This window comes from Sturnira hondurensis, unplaced genomic scaffold (genome assembly GCF_014824575.4).
Source record: "Sturnira hondurensis isolate 20B ecotype Veracruz unplaced genomic scaffold, ASM1482457v3 Scaffold0022910, whole genome shotgun sequence".
Taxonomy (NCBI): Eukaryota; Metazoa; Chordata; class Mammalia; order Chiroptera; family Phyllostomidae; genus Sturnira; species Sturnira hondurensis.
The window spans coordinates 2,302,100-2,321,133 of record NW_028095541.1 but is presented as its reverse complement, the minus strand read 5'-3'; the positions used below and the strand labels follow the sequence as shown (position 1 = coordinate 2,321,133).

Genomic DNA, 19,034 nt, shown 5'->3' with positions numbered 1-19,034 from the left:
GCCAGAAAATCACTGGAACTTTTGACAACCAGCGAGTTAAAGACACATTCATCCAGACTTGTAGGAGGAACAGAGGACTGGCAGCAAGGCAGTGGAAGGAGGACCAGGCAGGTGAGGCAGCGGCTGGCAGACTGGGTGGAACACAACCCAGTGTTCCAGTGCAGGGAAATGGAGCCTCAAAACCTCTGACTGAAAAAACCGGTGGGGGTTGAGGTGGAAGGAAAAACTCCCAGCCTCATATGAGAGTTTGTTGGAGACCCAAAGGGTCCCAGAAGGTACACAAACCCACCCACCTGGGAATCAGCACCAGAAGGGCCCATTTGCTTGAGGATAGCAGCAGAAGGGACTGAAAGCCAGTAGACAGCAAAGCCTAACAAGCAGCATTGTTTCCTCCCTGACCCTCCCCTACATAAAGCAACAAGCAGCAGCAATGTGGGCTGCTCTGCCTGCACAAACACCTAAGACTCCACTCTTTACTACTTAACACGTGCAATGAGACAAAAATATGGCCCTAATGGAAGAACAGATCAAAGCTCCAAAAATACAACTAAGCAATGAAGAGATATTGCCAACCTATCAGATGCAGAGTTCAAAACACTGGTAATCAGGATGCTCACAGGATTGGTTGAATATGGTCCCAAATTAGATGAAAAATTGAAGGCTGTGCTAAGTGAAATAAAGGAAAATGTACAGGGAACCAAAAGTGAAGGGAAGGAAACTGGTACTCTAGACAACGGTGTTGACCAGAAGGAAGGAAGAAACAATCGGCCATAACAGAATGAAGAAACTAGAATTCAAATAAATGAGGAGAGGCTTAGGAACCTCCAGGACATCTTTAAATGTTCCAACATTCGAATTATAGGGGTACCAGGAGGGGAAGAGGAAGAGCAATAAGTGGAAAACTTATTTGAACAAATAATAAAGGAGAACTTCCCCAATCTGGCAAAGGAAATAGACTTTCAGGAGGTCCAGGAAGCTCAGAGAATCCCAAAGAAGGTGGACCCAAGGAAGAACACACCAAAGCACATCATAATTACCCAAGATTAAAATGAAGGACAGAATTCTAGAAGCAGCAAAAGATAAGGGGACAGTCACCTACAAAGGAGTTCCCATCAGACTGTCAGCTAATTTCTCAAAAGAGACCTCTGCAGGCAAGAAGAGGCTGGAAAGAAGTATTCCAAGTCATGAAAGGCAAAGACCTACACCCAAGATTGCTCTACCCAGCAAAGCTTTCATTTAGAATGGAAGGACAGATAAAGTGCTTCTCAGATAATGTCAAGTTCAAGGAGTTCATCACCACCAACACCTTACTATATGAACAGTAAAGGGACTTATCTAAAAAAAAAGAAGATAAAAAATATGAACAATGAAAGCATAGCAAACTCACAGTTATTAACAACCACACCTAAAACAAAAGCAATCTAAGAGGACAGCTACATGAGGAGCGGAACCACAGAAATGGAGATCACATGGAGGGTTAGCAACAGGGGAGTGGGAGGAGGAGAAGGGGGGAGAAGGTACAGAGAGTAAGTAGCATAGACAGTGGAGAGAAAATAGGAAGAGGGCAAGAGTAGTGTGGGAAATGTAGAAGCTACAGAACTACTTATGACACATGGACATGAACTAAAGGGGGGAATGTGGGTGGGAGGGGGTGTGCAGGGTGGAGGGGAATAAAGGGGGTGGAAATTATTACATTTTATAATGTAATAAAGGGGGTGGAAATTATTACATTTTATAATGTAATAATTGATAAAATATATTATAAAAAAAGAAAAAGCAAACCTTTCTGAAGTCTGATTAATCATGGTGACTACACTACAGTGTGCTCTTGTTAAAACTACATACCATAAAGAGCACAATGTAATGTATATAAATTATGAATGGATGAAAGCACAGCTTGCTTTTTAGAAAGACTAAATGCCCTTAGCCCACCATTTTTTAGAGATCAGTTCAGGATGAAAAAAAACTGCAGACATATTTTATAAGCCAAAAAGGCCGATCCCATGGCATAAGAAGAGTGAAGATCAACATACACGCATACGCACATGCACAGACACGAGGACAATGACTTAGTGGCCACTGAAACTGACTTCTTATAACTACAATTGCAAGACCTGTATTACTCACTGCGCCAAAGTAAGGAGCTTGATGTACAACACCAGTGCCTTCTTCCTCCTTCACATAGCTGTCAACAAGCACAGTAAAAGCACCATTCTCTTTACACTGGAAAAGAAAACATTAGCAGGACTAAAGAATGAAACTGTACCATACCATAATATCAATTTGATAACAGCTTTTAGACCTTGAAAAACTTTTAACATGTGAAATTCTTTTCAGCAACAGACATGGCAATAATTCATAATGGAAGGAAACATGCTAATTCTATACAGTAGTTCATGCATAATGATTCAATATTTATAAATGAAATCATTATCTAAAGACCTGCAGTTTTCTAACTTTTTTAGTATAACACTGGGCCTTTTGATTACTTCTCCTAGACTGATTCCCCCACTCCAATCTATCCTCGTACCCAGCATGTCCTTTAACATAGTCTCACAAATATACTCCTTAATTAAACTACTCCTTCGTGATATATAGCTCACCCTTGAACAATGCAGGGGTTAGAGGCACCGACCTCCATGCAGTGAAAATCTGGGTTTAACTTCTGACTCTGCAATTCACTCTTGCCATCCTTGAATTCAACCATGTTTCAATATGCACTTGGGAATGCAAAAAAAATGTTTTCTATCTCTGGTCGGTTAAATAAAATCCAGGTATAAAGGTACAGGCACCTTGTTCAAGTGTCAACTGTATTTTCAATCACTGCATACACTTCACTTTTCTTTCCACTTCAAGTTATTCAGTTGTAAAAGGCAAAACTTGAAAGATGTGGAATGGGGGAACCAAGAACTATTATTTCTATCTACAGATATTCTACCCTAGAGTAACCCTGATGGGTAATGTTTCCAATTTTATTTCCTTTGCAATAACAATAAAGGTAGGTTAGTACATATAAGGTTATAGACCTATTTTTTCTACCGTCATCTCTTAATATTTCATTTCACACACCCTTTGTTTTAGCCCAACTAAAACCCTTTGCTTTCTTATCTGCCTTTGCAAAAAAGTTTCAGAAATGATTTTCACAATTAAAACTATAATCCTGAAAAAAAAGGCATTAGTACTTCCAAGTTTTAAAGATATTCTAGTTTCATGTCAATTTCACAAGTGAACTTAGAACAAAGATAAAATGGCCTGCGCAAATCACAGAAACAGCAAGTTGGACTTGAAACAAGGTTGTCTGGGTCCAAATACAGTAGCATTTTCAACTCTTTAATTATTGGACACATGCTTAAAACATGAAAAATAACCATAAATTTTTAAATTGCTGTAACCCAAATCACCTATAAATGTCTTTGGTGTGGTATCGCAGGTACTAGGGTGTGTCTTTAAGGATATAAACACGGAGAGAGAATATGTATGTTCTTACAATCAGATATAGGGAACACAAAAGTCCCTATTTATAACTATACCAAGAACCTCCACACTGCATTCCTATCTCTGGGTCTAGCTCTGGATCCTGCCTCGCTGAGGCTGAGATTAGTCAGCGGTCACCACAGTGCTGTACCCACATACTCTCATAGCTCTCATTTAATATTTCAGAACATGTGTATTTTAGGTACACATCAAACGATTTTGTCCTAAGTCAAAGAATTTGTAGTTATCTGTCTAAAATTTACAGAAGGTTCCAGAAATTTCCGGAAGCTAAGTGAATGGAAGGTCTTACTCATCTTAACTCTATGTACTAAGTGCATGTTCCAACGATTTAACCCAAAGTTCGTATCTAGGGTGTCCATGTACATTTTCTGAAAGGGTTTAGCTTTCCCCAACTTCTCAGTAGGATCTATAATTCAGAAAGTTTATGAGTCACTCACCTAGTGGAAGAGTTTTCCGACAAGAACAAATACAACATAAAACAAATTATGTTAAGATTCATGAGAGAAGAACGCAGTAACGACATTTTTCAGAAAGAGAAACCAAAGAGGCATTTCAGAAAACACTCTTTCAGATGGCATCTAAGTTCAGCTTTGAAGAGTGACTTGAACTTGAGCTGGTATGACATTACAGAAAGGTGAAGGATGTTTTAAACAGAAGAAAAAGTTAATGAAAACAATGGCAGGGAGGAAGAAAGAGAAAGGGTTTTTGACTGAAGCAAAAGATATGTTAAGTGACGTGACAAGGAAGCCGGTCTGCCTCATGCCAAGTGGAGAACATCTGGTGACAAATGTGCTGCAAATGAAACATCTATAGGCTCACAGGGAGGGACCAAACCAGGAAACACATAGAGATATCCATTAGCAGCAACAGTCAGTGAGGGAAAGGGCCGCTAGTTAGGAGACTAGAAACAGGGAAACACTCAAAGAGCATGAAAGTGAAAAGACAGACGTAAACAACATTGTGGACAGAGCCCAAATGGCAGAGGTCATCTGCATTATATTAAGCAAACTCTGTTACTGCACTGAAACACAACAGAGAGTAAGGAAATGTTTCATTCTGGGCTCTGATGGAAGGTTTTGCTGGCTAACGATATGCCCAGCTGAGTGTATTTCTTACATAATATGTGAAACCAGGTCTGAATCAGTTTACTTTAAGACTTATAAATAAGGGCCAATTTCTGATGACCTTGTTCTTCTGTTGGTGGTTGGGTTTGCAACTATAGCTGGAAATTCTATTGTCAGCAAATGAAAACTATATAAAACGGCTTTATGACTCCTAAGAAAAGTTACTAAATTAGCTCTGTTGTAGTACCCAGATTTAAACACCCACCTGGCCAATTTCCATTAAATGAATTATCTATTTTATTAAAAGATTTTATTTATTTTTAAACAGAGAGGAAGGGAGGGAGAAAGGGAAAGGGAAAAACATCAATGTCTGGTTGCCTCTCCCACACTCCCTACCAGGGACCTGACCCACAACCCAGGCATGTGACCTGACTAGGAATCAAACTGGCCCCTCTTTGGTTCCCAGGCTGGCACTCAATCCACTGAACCACACCAGCCAGGGCTGAACTGTTTACTTTTTTTTGCACAATTTTGTATACTAGCCTAAATTTGTGGAAGGGGAACACCCCTGAAACAATACTTCATATTCCTGAGTGATATGTATGCTACAAGCATAAATAAAAATATAGACATATATCTTATCAAAAGTAAGTGATTTCTTATGTAATTTGAGAAAAGTATTTTTAAAGTCCCTATAGGATTTTAATGACTGGAACAAGGACATACAAACAAAACTAATTCTTTTAATATTAGACTTTTTGATTCAGGCACACTCATGCAAACAATATAATAATCAGACCACTTTGGTTACCATTATATCACTCCTATTATCAATATAATACAAGGGCTGTGGAGAGCCACCATGGTAGGGCTCCCTAAGCTCACCTTTACAAAATAATCGAACACGGGCCTGTATTTCTTGCCTTTGAGATAGGCACCTGGAAACCTAGAAGAAAAGAGAAAGGCAAATTACAATTACAATTTAGGCTATCAAAGAAATTACGTTGGAGCCAAATGAAATCATCACTCCCTTCTCATTTGTGTTCCTTAGTCATAAATGTTGGCACATTACCAAATATGTGAGTAAAGGTATCAGTAACTAAAAGCTAAACTGGAATTATACAGCTTTTGGGTAATAAAGTTATCTTCTTTTTTAAAACTAAAGACACACATGCATAAATAAATGATTTGTATATTTACCTTTCCAGGATCTCATAGTCACTCTCCGATCTAAAGAGGGCTGATAATCTGGCTTCCATTAAAATGAGTGATTTTCCTCTGACAACATCTATGAGACCAATAGAAAAAGTGGACTTCAATGATATTCACACTGTGAATACCACTTAAAGACATGAATCAGCATAGCTCTCCCTCCAGTGGTTCCTGTATCACCTGTAACCAGTGTGCTAAGCACTCACAGAGAAACACTGCAAAGAACACTACACACTTCTTTCTGGATACTAAAAAGACAGAAACAACAAAAGCTGTTAGGCAGCTCACAAATTGTAAATTGCACCTCTACCCATTTGTAGTAAACTAATCTTTATTTTCCCCTACCAAAGGTAATATATATGTGACTGATTCAAAGTCATGAACAAACTAAGAAGTTCACAAATAAAAGTCCCCTATAATCTTATCAACCCTTAGGTATTGCTTACCATATATTTGAGTGCATACCCCCAGGTATTTTTCTATGTATATAGTAACATACATATTATGTGAATGGGTGACTTTTAAAAAATAATTGTGGGCCCTGGCTGGTGTGGCTCAGTGGACTGAGTGCCAGCTTGCAAAACCGAAGGGTTGACAGTTCAATCACATGTCTGGTTTGCGGGCCAGATTCCTAGCAGGAGGTGCATGCAAGGCAACCAGACGCTGGTGTTTCTCTCCTCTTTCTCCCAACCTTCCCTTCTCTCTAATAATAATAATAATAATAATAATAATAATAATAATAATAATTGTAGAATGTAACTCAATCGTTTTACAATTATTTTCACATAATACACTATGAACAACTGTTTACACTAGGATAATGTATTCTAGTATGTTTCTTTGTATTCTTATTGTAAATGGAGGACCTTACCCTAAAAATAGAAAAGATGGAACAATTATAAAAACATTTAAAATTTAACGGATACTGAAAAATTGCCTTACAAAATTTAAAACTCCCACCTATAAAGTGTGACATACCCAAGAATTTATTCAAGCCTATGACATACGTACAATTTACCATCAGAAAAATGAGAATATGAATTTCCGTGAAGGCCTCTGCAATTCATTGACAAACTGCTATAAATAATTTTGACACTCACCAGTCCTGACCTCACAGGAACTTCATTACAAGTGGAGTCTACATTTTCTGAACTCAAACTCAGAATATGTAGTCCACCAAGTACAAGAGGCAGGCAGAGTGATATGACTGAAATCTCAGTCAGATGGCTCCTAAGACTGTCAGGCTCACTACAGAATGGCTGTCTCATAGGTGAGAGAGGGAACGCAAATGGAGAAGCAGCTACAGAGCCAGGCTGTGTGTGCAAAAGCTCTTTCCCATCAGATATCATAAGAAACCAACTCTTAGTCCTATCCACTCCCAAGGCATAGATAAATAATAATTACCTGTTTTCTGACCCCCAATCCTCTCTATTTCTTTATTAGTATTTCTTGCCCACAAAAGCTATTGTGGGTCATGCTAATTGTCATGTAAGGTGGATTTCCTTTTTCTTACCCGTTTTTCTTTCCTACTTTTGCTTCACCCCTTCCCTCATAAAGTATCAAAACCCTGACTTAGCCTGGGGAGCTTATACAATGACTACAGGAGAGGGCAGGCTCCTGTGTCATAGGGTACTCTTGCTGTGACTGAAGATGGAAGCCGAAAGAAGGTAAAAGATATGGGGTAACTGGCAAAAGTAGCACATTGTAGAATGAGCCAGATACGAGGCCACATAGGATACTCTGGGTCAGCATTTAAAAAATAAGAGCAGGCTCAGAGAAAGGAAGGGAAGCAGCCATGAGGTTTCAAAGGGTAGAGAAGAACTGCCCAATTGGCCATGAGGGGAATTTCAGCCACGAGAAAGTCTGAAGACTTTCTCAGTCTTCAGACTCATGGCTGAGATCTGAGAAAGAAAACAGCAAGCAGCTATGCAGTTTGTAGTGAAGCAGTCAACCATGAGGCTGGTGTGAAAGGTAGAAGCCATGCTGGCCAGGAGTTAGGATCCTGCCACGCAGCCCAGGGTAGTGAGGAGCAGCCACACTGGCTGAAGAAAGGGTGTAAGGAGAGAGCTGACTGAGCTAGGTGGGAACCTGCTGAACCAAGCATGAATTCATGACAGATGCCTAGAATGCTGACTTCTGCTTCTCTGAAGGGCATATGGAGAGGCCACTCTCTTGGGATGTGTGACTCCCAGGACTCCACCATGATCCAGTGTAACCCGGCAAATGTTTTCCTGGAGTACGATTACTACATGGAGGCTAAGAACAACATACCCCAGATCCTGAAGGAGAGCGCTGCTGCAAGAGGATGGTGACTCTGAAACACGTGCGTGCATGCACATGCCAGAAAGAATGGAGAATTCTTTGCACAGCTGGCTTATGAACATATAAGGATATGGGGAATTTTGGACATTTTTTTGGCTCATTACCTGATGGGGAGCAAGGAAAGTGCCGGGTCTCATGGGAGAACAGGGCTCAAAGCAGGAATGCTCCCAGCCCACCCCCTGAGGATGGAATCCTGTAAATAAAAACCCGCCTCCTTCAACACTGATTGTTGGGGTACACACCAAGGTGACACGTGGACAGGTCCCAGTTCGCTCGGTTACACCAATACCTCAGGGGCCACGGAATAGCAACTTCCTCATCTTTTCTAATCCAATAAACGTTCAAAGTCCCTACCTCTCAATTCTGGAGTATCTCTCCATACCATCCCCCTCTCCTTTCTTAGAGAGTAAATAAATACTTTACTCTCTGCACTTTATTCTTTGTGATCTCTTTTACATCCCATGTCACTGATTACCTAACAGTTAACCCATTTTACCCCACTTACTGTATTTTGCAGAGTATAATGCACTGTCGTGTATTAATGTACATCCACGTTTTTGGCCCAATTTCAGGAAAATAAACTTTTGTTTTAATTTTTGACTTTGTTTGTTTATTTATTTATTTTTAAGATACTTGATTTTTGTATTATAAAGAAATTTTAGCATTTATTTTTGAACATACTGTGGTACAAGAAATTTTCTGTTACAAATAATTACAAAACACAAGAACAGATACAAGGCATTCCAGGCACTAGCCATGTATAATGTGCATCTTTATTTTTCCCTAAAAAATTTGGGAAAAAATATGCATTACACACAGCAAAATACTGTAATTATAAGCTGCTTGATCCCAGAGACGGCAATCAAGGAGATCGTGGGAAAGGCACCAGAGCACAAGCTTAAAGGTTATGTAACTAATTAAGCATGTGCCGTAAGAAGCCCACAAAAATTAAACAATGGAATTTACCTCTTCCTCTCGAGCTGCCTAAAGCTCATAAAATGGGACAAAAACATTCAGAAAAACCCCTGCCCAATCTCTCTTGGGGAGAAGTGGGTCAGTTCCTTGTTGGCAAAGGAGGTGACTCGCTCTCCTATCTCAGGAGTATACTTTATAAATCACGCTAACTGCACTTCACTTTGTTGGTTAAGAGATACACTTTCTTTAATAAACCTTGCATGTTACACACAACCTTGTGTGTGTACTCAGTCCAATTTATTGGTCAGGACTACCAAGAGCCTAGAGCTACATCCATCAGCAGCAATATTAGAATTTATAATAAACACGTATTTTGTCTTAGTCCCCCTGTTCTGGCAGAGCTGTTAAAACACTTAGAATTTCTTAAGTGATGAGAGACTTGTAACCTACCCTAGTTCCACAGGGAAAGAAGCTGTGTTTGGGACCCTTTAGACCTCACCCTATAAACTTCTTCATATGGCTGTTTATGTGTAGCCTTTATAATATCCTTTTATAACACAGTAGTAATCTAATAAATACAATGTTTCTCTGAGTTCTGAGAAACTTCAGTAAATTAATCAAACCTGAGATTGTGGGTCAGTCAGAAGCACTGGTTAACAACCTGGACATGCAACAGGAGTCTGAAGTGGGGGTGTAGTGGTGGGGACAGCGTTTTAGGACTGAGCCCTTAATGTGTGGGATCTGACGCTAACTCTAGATAGCTAGTATTTGAACTGACGAAATTGCTTGGTGCTATTTAAAAAACACATCCATCAGAGATTCCCAATAATGATGAAATGCCGCCTCTCTGAATCTCAGGAAATTCACTTATAACAGGGGCATGATGTACAGAGATGTACTAAAATCTGAAAATTATAAGGAATTTTTACTTTTTATATCTTTGTACTATGCTACTTTGTGTGTTTATTTTCAATCTGTTGAAGAGAAAACAAGAACCAAAATGGCCTCAGTCATTCTAAAAAGCCCATGATACCAAACTAAGGCTTATTATTTGACCTAATTGCTGTTTCAACCTTTCCCAGAAAATCTATAGTTATTTAGTCAACATCAATGAGTTAATCTGAGGAATAGGTTCTCACCACCCTGCCACCAGAAAAAAAGAGGTAATCTGCATAATAAAAAAACATTTGCTGTGAGCTTCCCCCCCTCCCCCAACAAAAACAAACAGCCCTGGCCAGTGTGTCTCAGTGGATAGAGAGCTGGCCTGCAAACCAAAGGGTTGCCTGTTCAATTGCTAAGTTGCGGGCCAGGTCCCCAGGTTGGGACGCACAAGACGCAAGCACACACTGTTTCTCCCCCTCTCTTTCTCTAAAAGATAAATAAATAAAATCTTGAAAAAAAGCCCCCCTGAAACTCAGATGTCCTGGCCTAAAAAAAATTCCTTTCTTTTTCTTTTCCTAATAGCTCCCCTTGCCTCACTCTCCCTAAAAAAAATCTTACATTTTGCATAACCCTAAGCAGTATACTTTTAGTTGCTATATGGTATACTGTCGACTTAATAAAGCCAATTAGACCTTCAAATTTATTTGGCTGAATATTGTTCTTTAACAGATTAGAAAAAAACAAACCTCTTTTAGGGGTTATTGTTCTAAGCCTAAGATGTTCTAAAAACTTCTATTTTTACTCAAAAAAAAAAGAAACTTTCATTTATTCCTAAAATGTTAAAATTATTTTATTCATATTGATAATAAGTAACCAGGCTCACACTTACCTTTAATCTTTACATACTGCGAATCTGGATTAACACAGAGGGCAAGGTTGCTAGGGAGAGTCCAGGGAGTACTTGTCCAAGCAACCAAAGATACATTCTCATCTTCCTCCAAAGGGAAGGTTACAAATATTGAAGGGTCTTGAACATCCTGAAATAAAATGACACAAAATCTGTAACAGACATGGAAAGAAAAGAAACTAATCCTAACAAGTAAAATAAACTGATATTCAGAATAAACTGAACTTTTCAAAAACCACTTGATATATTTATAAAAATAAAACAGAGAGCAAGAAAACCAAATACATATTTTAATATACTTTAAACGTTTTAACAATTACACACTGCAAAATGGCACTTGGTCAGTGGACTGTAGATACAATGGTGGTCCCATAAAGATTATAAGGGAGCTGAAAAATTCCTATAGGATAGGCTAGTAATGCCACAGCTTTCCTTAGGTTGTAAGGCAATGTATTACACAGTCTTAGTAGCACTGTGTCACAAGTGCCTACAATATTCAGTATAGTAACATACCATATAGGTTTATAGTCTAGGAGCTAGCTGTAAGGCAACAGATTATGTTGTTGACATACCCTTTAGGTTATGTCATCCCAAAGTATATCTATTTTGGATAAGGATTACTTTAGGTCAATTAAAGAAAGAGCAGAAAGGAGAGAAGCTCTGAAAATCAAGTAGGAGTTTGCCTTTGCAAAAGACATTTACATTTGTAAAGGAAGTCTCCATCTGTAAGTTTCTCCTCTTCATGTGCCAGGAAGTAGAAGACCTTATCTTTAGATACCCTTATCAATAAAGATGACAAGTCTGTAAACCTGCACAGCAACCTTACTTTTGTTTCCTGTAATTTTCCTGGTAACTTAACCATAACTGACTCCCATCACCCCTAATATCTCTTACATAACTTGAGCAAAAGATGTTATTTTAAGGTGGCTTCTACATTGTTGCAAGTAACTCAGTTTCCTGGGTTCCTCCCACATACAGAGGAGCTATACATACTATTAAATATCTTTGTTTTTCTCCTGTGAATCTGTCTTTTATTACAGGGATGTCTTAGCCTCTAAGAGGCCAGTAGCGTAAAGGGAATTTATGTTTCCTCCCCTACAAAACAATAAGCTATATATCATATAGCCTAGCACTGCAGTAGGCTATTCCATCTAGGTTTGTGTTCAGTGCACTCCGATGTTCTCACAAGGATAAATTCACCTAATAGATCCTTAAATGGAGCATGACTGTAGTCACAAATAACATTTAAGTGTATCAAGAGGGATATATGTATAGTGGTGGTTTCACTATTACAATGAACTATTTTATAATACAACCATAAAGTAATGTCAATAAAATAACTTTCACCTCTTTCCCCTCCTGTTTCCCTCTTCCCTTGACATAAAAGGCTGAATCCTGCACTTTCTTAATATGGTTCTTAGGATGCTAGTCTGCCATCTTTTTGGCTTGCTGGCTTTCTGAATAAAGTTGTTTTCCTTGCCCCAACACCTTGTCAGTCAACTCATTGCCTGTTGTGTGGCAAGGGGTAGAAACTTAAACGTGGCTGCAAATAATAATTCGGCTCATAAAAAAAAAAACCTTAGTGGTAACCAATACACATTCAGAGAATTGTAACCAAGAAGCGTAGGGTCTGGCTGCCTGCATTTGTGAACAAACATAACACAGAAATAGGTGAGGAAGGAAAGAGGTTTTTATTAACGGGTAACAAATTTGAGAGGACTGGGAATATCCCTGCTCCAAGTTAACCTCTTCCACAAAACACAGAAACTCCTTTGTTCCCAGAAAGGCAGAAACCCAAAATGATGCCCAGAAGTTACCCATCATTAATATCTATCCTTTTGGAACCCAAGGAGGTGATACTAACAAGTCACTGTCTCATCAGTTTTAAGGCTCTGTCTCTGGAGTGCACACACTTCAGAGTTCCAGAGCTGCCATGGTCTCATACAGCTTCCTCTCTCTGCCCTGGAGCCTGGGGTGTAGTGCCAGATCACTCCAACTGGTCATGAGAGAGAATCTCCATCTGCGGGACCCCTGTGCCCAAGAGTTACTCTTGTCTCAGAGCTGTTGAGTGTTCCCGGCCCACGCCTCCATATGTTGGTCTCAGCACAAGAACGGGGCACAGTCTCAGACTCCTGAGGTGCAGAGCAGATGCATCTCAAGGACCTGCGATTCGAGACACATCTCAGTGTGGGACTCCGCCTGCAGGTGAAAAGCCCTGAGTGTGCCTTTCATCGCCCATCCCATAACCAGCCCCCACACCTGACGCCAATCAGGTACACGAGGCAAAGAAAAGAGAGTGCTTTTCCCAGTAATCTATTTTAACACCTCGGCCCACAAACCCAAGCACAATGAAGCACCTGGCATTTCAACCTATGTGCTCTAACATCTGCCATGTTTGTCAGGCCCCCAGTGTCTTTGCTCCTCTTCTGGCTGCCATTTTGCAGAAAGGGGCAGAAGTTTCCCAGTGGTGAACAGGGGCACAAGTGTCTTAGCCCAAGGTGGGGCATTTGGCCACACAGACAGCTTAGGTTCTGTGCAGCCTATGTCATGAGCTGCTCACTTGTTGGGGCATCGCCTGCTGGTCAGTGCTTCTTGCATTTGTTTACAGTTGCCCTGGGGCATGCATGCCTATCAACCCCACCTCTAGTCTCAATCCTGGTTGCCATCACTACTTCCTGTAAACCCCTCCCTTCTGGGAGCAGAGGGGAGGCACTGGCTCTCAGGATTTCTTCCCTGTTCCCCAGCAGTCTGGTCAGATCCCTCGGTTACAGAATGGCTAAAGTAAAAAAAGAAAATGCTAAGTGTTGAGAGAATGCAGAATAATCACAACTGTTTAGTGGGAGTATAAATCAAGTACAACCACTTTGGGTCACTTTATGCTAGTATATATTACAGTGAAAGTCATCAACCCACAGCTCACAAGCCAAATCTGACTGCACCCTGTTTTCATATATCTCAAGAGCAAAGAATGGTTTTGAGAGAACTGAGTAGGCCATTTGGCTCACAAAGCCTAAAATTTTTACTAGGTGGCCCTTTAAAGACTGCCAACCTGTGTACTGAAGCTAAGTGGAAGTATATGTTTTGACTCAACAATTCCACTCATGCTGGCCATGTATCCAAAAGACAAAGGATATAGTATATGCTTTCCTACAGACAAGTTCTGGAATGTTCACAGTAGCACTACTGATAAAAACCACAAACTGAAAACTGCCCCAATTCCCATCAATATTAGAATAAATAAATAAGATTCTATGTAACAATTAAAATGGTGATCTATAAACACAACATGGATGATTTCAAACAATCTTCAGCAAGAGAAGCCAGGCATAAACGAATAAAAACAAACTGTATCGAAACCATTTATACATAGCTTAGAATCAGCAAACGAATTAATGAAGTCAGAAGCAGGGGTGAGAAGTAGGGATAATTAACTTAAGGGACCAGGAGAAAAAAGAACTACTGATAGGCTGATACGGTTTTTTTTTTTCTTAAAAAGATTTGTATTTACTTATTTTTAAAGAGAAAGGAAGGGAAGGAATGAAAGAGGGAAACTTCAATGTGTGGTTACCCCTTGCATGCCCACTACTGGGGACCTGGCCTGCAACCCAGGCATGTGCCCTAACTGGGAATTAAACCAGTGACTCTTTGGTTCTCAGTCCGGTGCTCAATCCACTGAGCCATACCAGCCAGCTTTTGATAAGGTTCTTTCTTTTATCTGGGTGTTGGCCTCATAGATGTATTCATTTTGTGCAATTATATGGAGTAGAGCAAGAAAAGAGAGGAGTAGAAAACAGGTTTTATCACTAAAATAAGGCAACAGTTACTAAAATATAAAACATTTATTTTAGTAAGTACAGAAATGAATATAAAAAATAAAACTTAAAACTTCTAATGGAAACCTAAATAAAACATTAATAATGATTACCTTTAGGTGCTGGAACAAATTTTCCAATGGTTTCAAAATATTCCACAATGAGAATGAACCTCATAAATAATCCACCTAATCGGCCCTGCCTGGTGTAGCTAAGTGGATTGAGCACCGGCCTGTGAAGCAAAGAATCGCCAATTCGATTCCCAGTCAGGGCACATGCCTGGGCTGCAGGTCAGGTCCCCAGTAGAGGACACATGAGAGGCAACCACACATTGATGTTTCTCTCCCACTCTTTCTCCTTCCCTTCCCCACTCTCTATAAATAAATAAACAAACAAACAAACAAACAAATAAATAAAATACTTAAAAAATAATAATCCAACTAACCAGACTTCTAAAAAGTAAAAATTTAGACAAATAACAAATAAATACTTTATATACCACAAGCTGGTTTACCTTTGGGAATGGTTGGAAGGCCTTTCTCCTGAAACTCAGTGTACTTTTGCACAGCGTGCTCTTTCCCGACAAGAGAATGTTTATGAAAGAGTGTAACCGTTGAAAATTGTAGGAGCTCACAAGCTATTCTGAAGGCTAAGAAGCTATTATTATGTCTAACACCGAAAACTTTAGGTGCCAAAGGAAACCCAGTATAAGTATACAAGGATTTATATTTAAAATGTTCACAGTGGACTTCTGGCCAAGACGGAGGCATAGGTGGAAACACTGTGCCTCCTCACACAATCAAGTTTAAAGACAACAAAGTTTTAGTAACAAAAACGCAGCCAAAACACAGAAAACTGAACTGTACCACTGACAACAACAAACCATTCAGCCAGACCCATGAGAGGGGTGGAGTCAGTGGTGGAGTGAGGTTGGGCAGGAAAGATTGGCTGGACCAACCCAGGCGCGCAGGAGCCCAGGCAGTGGTTGGTGGATCCCAGGTGTGGGGTGGCAACATGCAGACCCAGTGAAGGTGCAAGGTGGCTACCCGACCGAGGTCACACATTTGTGCACAGATAAACTAAGTGAAGCAGCGAGCAGTGAGACAGACTGCTCAGGTTAAGGCCCAAGCATTGGGAATTAGAGCCTGAAAGCACCAATTGGAAAGACTTTTGGGCTTGAAGTGCCAGGAGAGGCTCCCAGGCTCACAGAAAGTTTGTTGGAGAGACCCACAGGGCCTGGAGGGTGCACATATTTGGGAGGTGGCACCAGGAGGGCCAGGTTTGCTTGCGGAAAGTAGCAGAGGAGACCGAAATCCAAGAGAAAGCAGAACAAATGCCACTGTCTCTCTCTGACACCGCCCCCACATACAGCACCACAATCCAACAAGTGGGTGGCCCCACCCTTGTGAACACCTAAGGCTCCACCCCTCATACATAACAGGTGAGAACAGACCAGAACATTATGCTTCAAGAACACCTCAAAGCCCCAGAGTCAATACTAAGTGAACAAGAGATAGCCAACATATTGGATGCACAGTTCAAAAAACACTACTGATCAGGATGCTCAGAGAACTGGTTGACTTTAGTCACAAATTAGAGGAACAGATGAAGGCTAAACTAATTAAAATGAAGGGAAATACACAGGAAAACAATAGTGATGGAAAGGAAACTGGGGCTCAAATCAATGGAGTGGACCAGAAAGAAGAAGTAAATGACCAAACAAAAAGGAATGAAGAAACAAGAATTCAAAAAAATGAGGAGAGGCTTAGGAACCTCCAGGACATCTTTAAACGTTCCAACATCTAAATTATAGGGGTACCAGAAGGGGAAAAGAAAGAGCCACGAGAGGAAAACTTATTTGAACAAATAATAAAGGAGAACTTTCCCAATCTGGCAAAGGAGATAGACTTCCAGGAAATCCAGGAAGCTCAGAGAGTGACAAAGAAGTTAGACCCAAGGAGGAACACAACAAGGCACATCATAATAACATTAGCCAAGATGAAAATGAAGGAGAGAATCCTAGAAGCAGCAAGAGATAAGGGGACAGTCACCTACAAAGGAGTACCCATCAGACTGTCAGTGGATTTCTCAAAAGAGACCTTCCAGGCAAGAAGGGGCTGGAAAGAAGTATTCCAAGTCATGAAAGGCAAGGACCTACATCCAAGATTGCTCTATCCAGCAAAGCTTTCATTTGGAATGGAAGGGCAGATAAAGTGCTAAATTCAAGGAGTTCATCATCACCAAGCCCTTATTATATGAAATGTTAAAGGGACTTATCTAAGAAATAAAAGATAAAAAATATTAACAGTGAAAGGACAGCAAACTCCCAGTTATTAACAACCACACCTAAAACAACAGCAAACCAAGAGGACAGCTAGATCAGGAGTGGAACCATAGAAATGAAGAACACCTGGAGGGTTAGCAACAGGGGAGTAGGAGGAGGAGAAGGGGGGAGAAGATACAGAAAATAAGTAGCATAGACGTTAGGTAAAAAATAGATAGGGGGAAGGCAAGAATATTAGGTGAAATATAGAATCTAAATAACTAGAGACACGTGGTCATAAACTATAGGGGGGAATGGGGGGAGGGGTGTGCAGGGTGGAGGGGAATGAAGGGGGGGATAGAACAACTCTAATAGCATAATCAATAAAATATATTTTTTAAAAAATGTTCACAGTTATGTCCGTCAATACCACTCAAATGTCTAGCAAATGAATAAATAGTAACCTATTTGTTATATGGAACACTATAAAGCAGTTAAAATAAACTTAAAAGTACATGTATCAAGATGAAGAAGCTTTAAAAAATATTGTTTAGTGTAAAAGACAAGGTGCAGAGTAAGTACAATGGTGAGATTTGAAAACATGCAGAATAATGCTAATGCTGTTTATGGATATTTATGCAGATAATAAAAGTACAAAAATATGCATGGGAAAGAAATGTCAATTCTAGCACCGTAGTTACTGATCAGGATGTAAGGAAGGAAATAGAAAAGTGCTGTAAAATATTGTGGTATATTCGCTCACACAGAAATTAGAACAAAAAATCTGTCACTATGTGGATCACCATCAGAAATATAATGCTGAGTGAGAAAAACTAGATATAAAAAACTACACAGTGGTTCTTTCCACTTCCAAAAAGTGAAAAGAAGCAACACTAATCAACTATTATCTATAGTATTTTATGTATTTTTACAAAAAAGAGATGCCACTTACTGGAAATCATCAAATGGTACACTTAAGATTTGTACATTTAACTGTTTATGAATTTTAAGCACCCTCCCTTGACAACACCCCCAAAACCATAAACAAATACTGACCTTTATTAATGACATAGATGAAGAAAAAACAAATACAAAAATGAAGTACCAATTAATAAAAAATATAAAGAACAGAGAAAGTGTTAAATTAAACCATGCAAGCACAATCAAAACACTTATATTGTGGAAACTTTGAGACAAACCTGTCTTCTAAACAATAATTTGCAAAGAAAAAGAACAGAAAGAGAAAAGGAGACCTACAGATTAATATAGATAAAAAATACAATTATTACCATGTATAAACCTTTCTTAGATGTGACTAAAAAACCAAAATAAAAATAATGAGAGACAAAGGTATGATACTTGAGACAAACAGAAACACTAATGATATCAAGGAATTAAAGAATTTTAAAGTATTTAAAAGTAATGATGATTGGTGCAAAAAAGGTACTATGGCATTATTAAAAAGAAAAGACAGTACTTAGTATACAATTCTCTACATCTGTATGTACATAAAATATTTTATTTAAAAAAGTACAACCTTTTAATTATTAACACTAGCACAGAAGGGTATTTAGGAGAGAACAGGATCATCACACCCACATCAGAATTTGCAAAGATCCAAATGAACGTATGAAGAAAAGTATTCTATAAGATGAGAAGTGCTTTTGAAATACAAATTTTAATAGTATTTCCAAATCTGAGCTATAAAATAAGAATTTCCCCCCAAGTTAATGTCCTTTAAAAGCAAAGAGGATTAGATAAATTTTCAGAGATAAAAACACGTCTTAAATATATGCACATGAGAACACACAGTTCACAAATAGTTTCACAAGATTTATTACCTTCACTATCTGTCTAGATAAAGTAGTATATTTTATAATATCAGACATGTCCAAACTCTTCTATCAAGCCAATGACAGGATATTCCACTCATTAGAAAAAAGATTGTAATACTGTATACCAACCCTCAATCAGATTTTTTTTCCAAATACCATTAACAAATAAATGAACTATGAGATCTTAGGTGAGGGATCAAGGTCACCCAAACCAACAACTTGTGAAACAATAACAGGAGGGAAATAGGGCAGAGCTCAACTTATAAACCAGAGGCATGAAAATATGGTCAAAACAAACAAAACCTATTACATTAACTAAGACACTAT

At 39.2% G+C, this 19,034-nt stretch overlaps 1 protein-coding gene across 4 annotated transcripts in view; it reads right to left on the bottom strand.

Annotated features, from left to right (window-relative positions):
- Positions 1 to 19,034, bottom strand: part of IARS1 (isoleucyl-tRNA synthetase 1) — a 117,389-nt gene that overhangs the window by 81,502 nt on the left and 16,853 nt on the right. For all 4 annotated transcript variants that reach the window (XM_037037269.1, XM_037037270.1, XM_037037271.1 and 1 more), the window contains exons 7-10: positions 10,780 to 10,927; positions 5,760 to 5,847; positions 5,445 to 5,505; positions 2,128 to 2,223 (exon numbers count right to left, since the gene is read on the bottom strand). In XM_037037269.1, the coding sequence (XP_036893164.1) occupies positions 2,128 to 2,223; positions 5,445 to 5,505; positions 5,760 to 5,847; positions 10,780 to 10,927 (393 nt within the window). The remainder of the gene's footprint in view (positions 1 to 2,127; positions 2,224 to 5,444; positions 5,506 to 5,759; positions 5,848 to 10,779; positions 10,928 to 19,034) is intronic.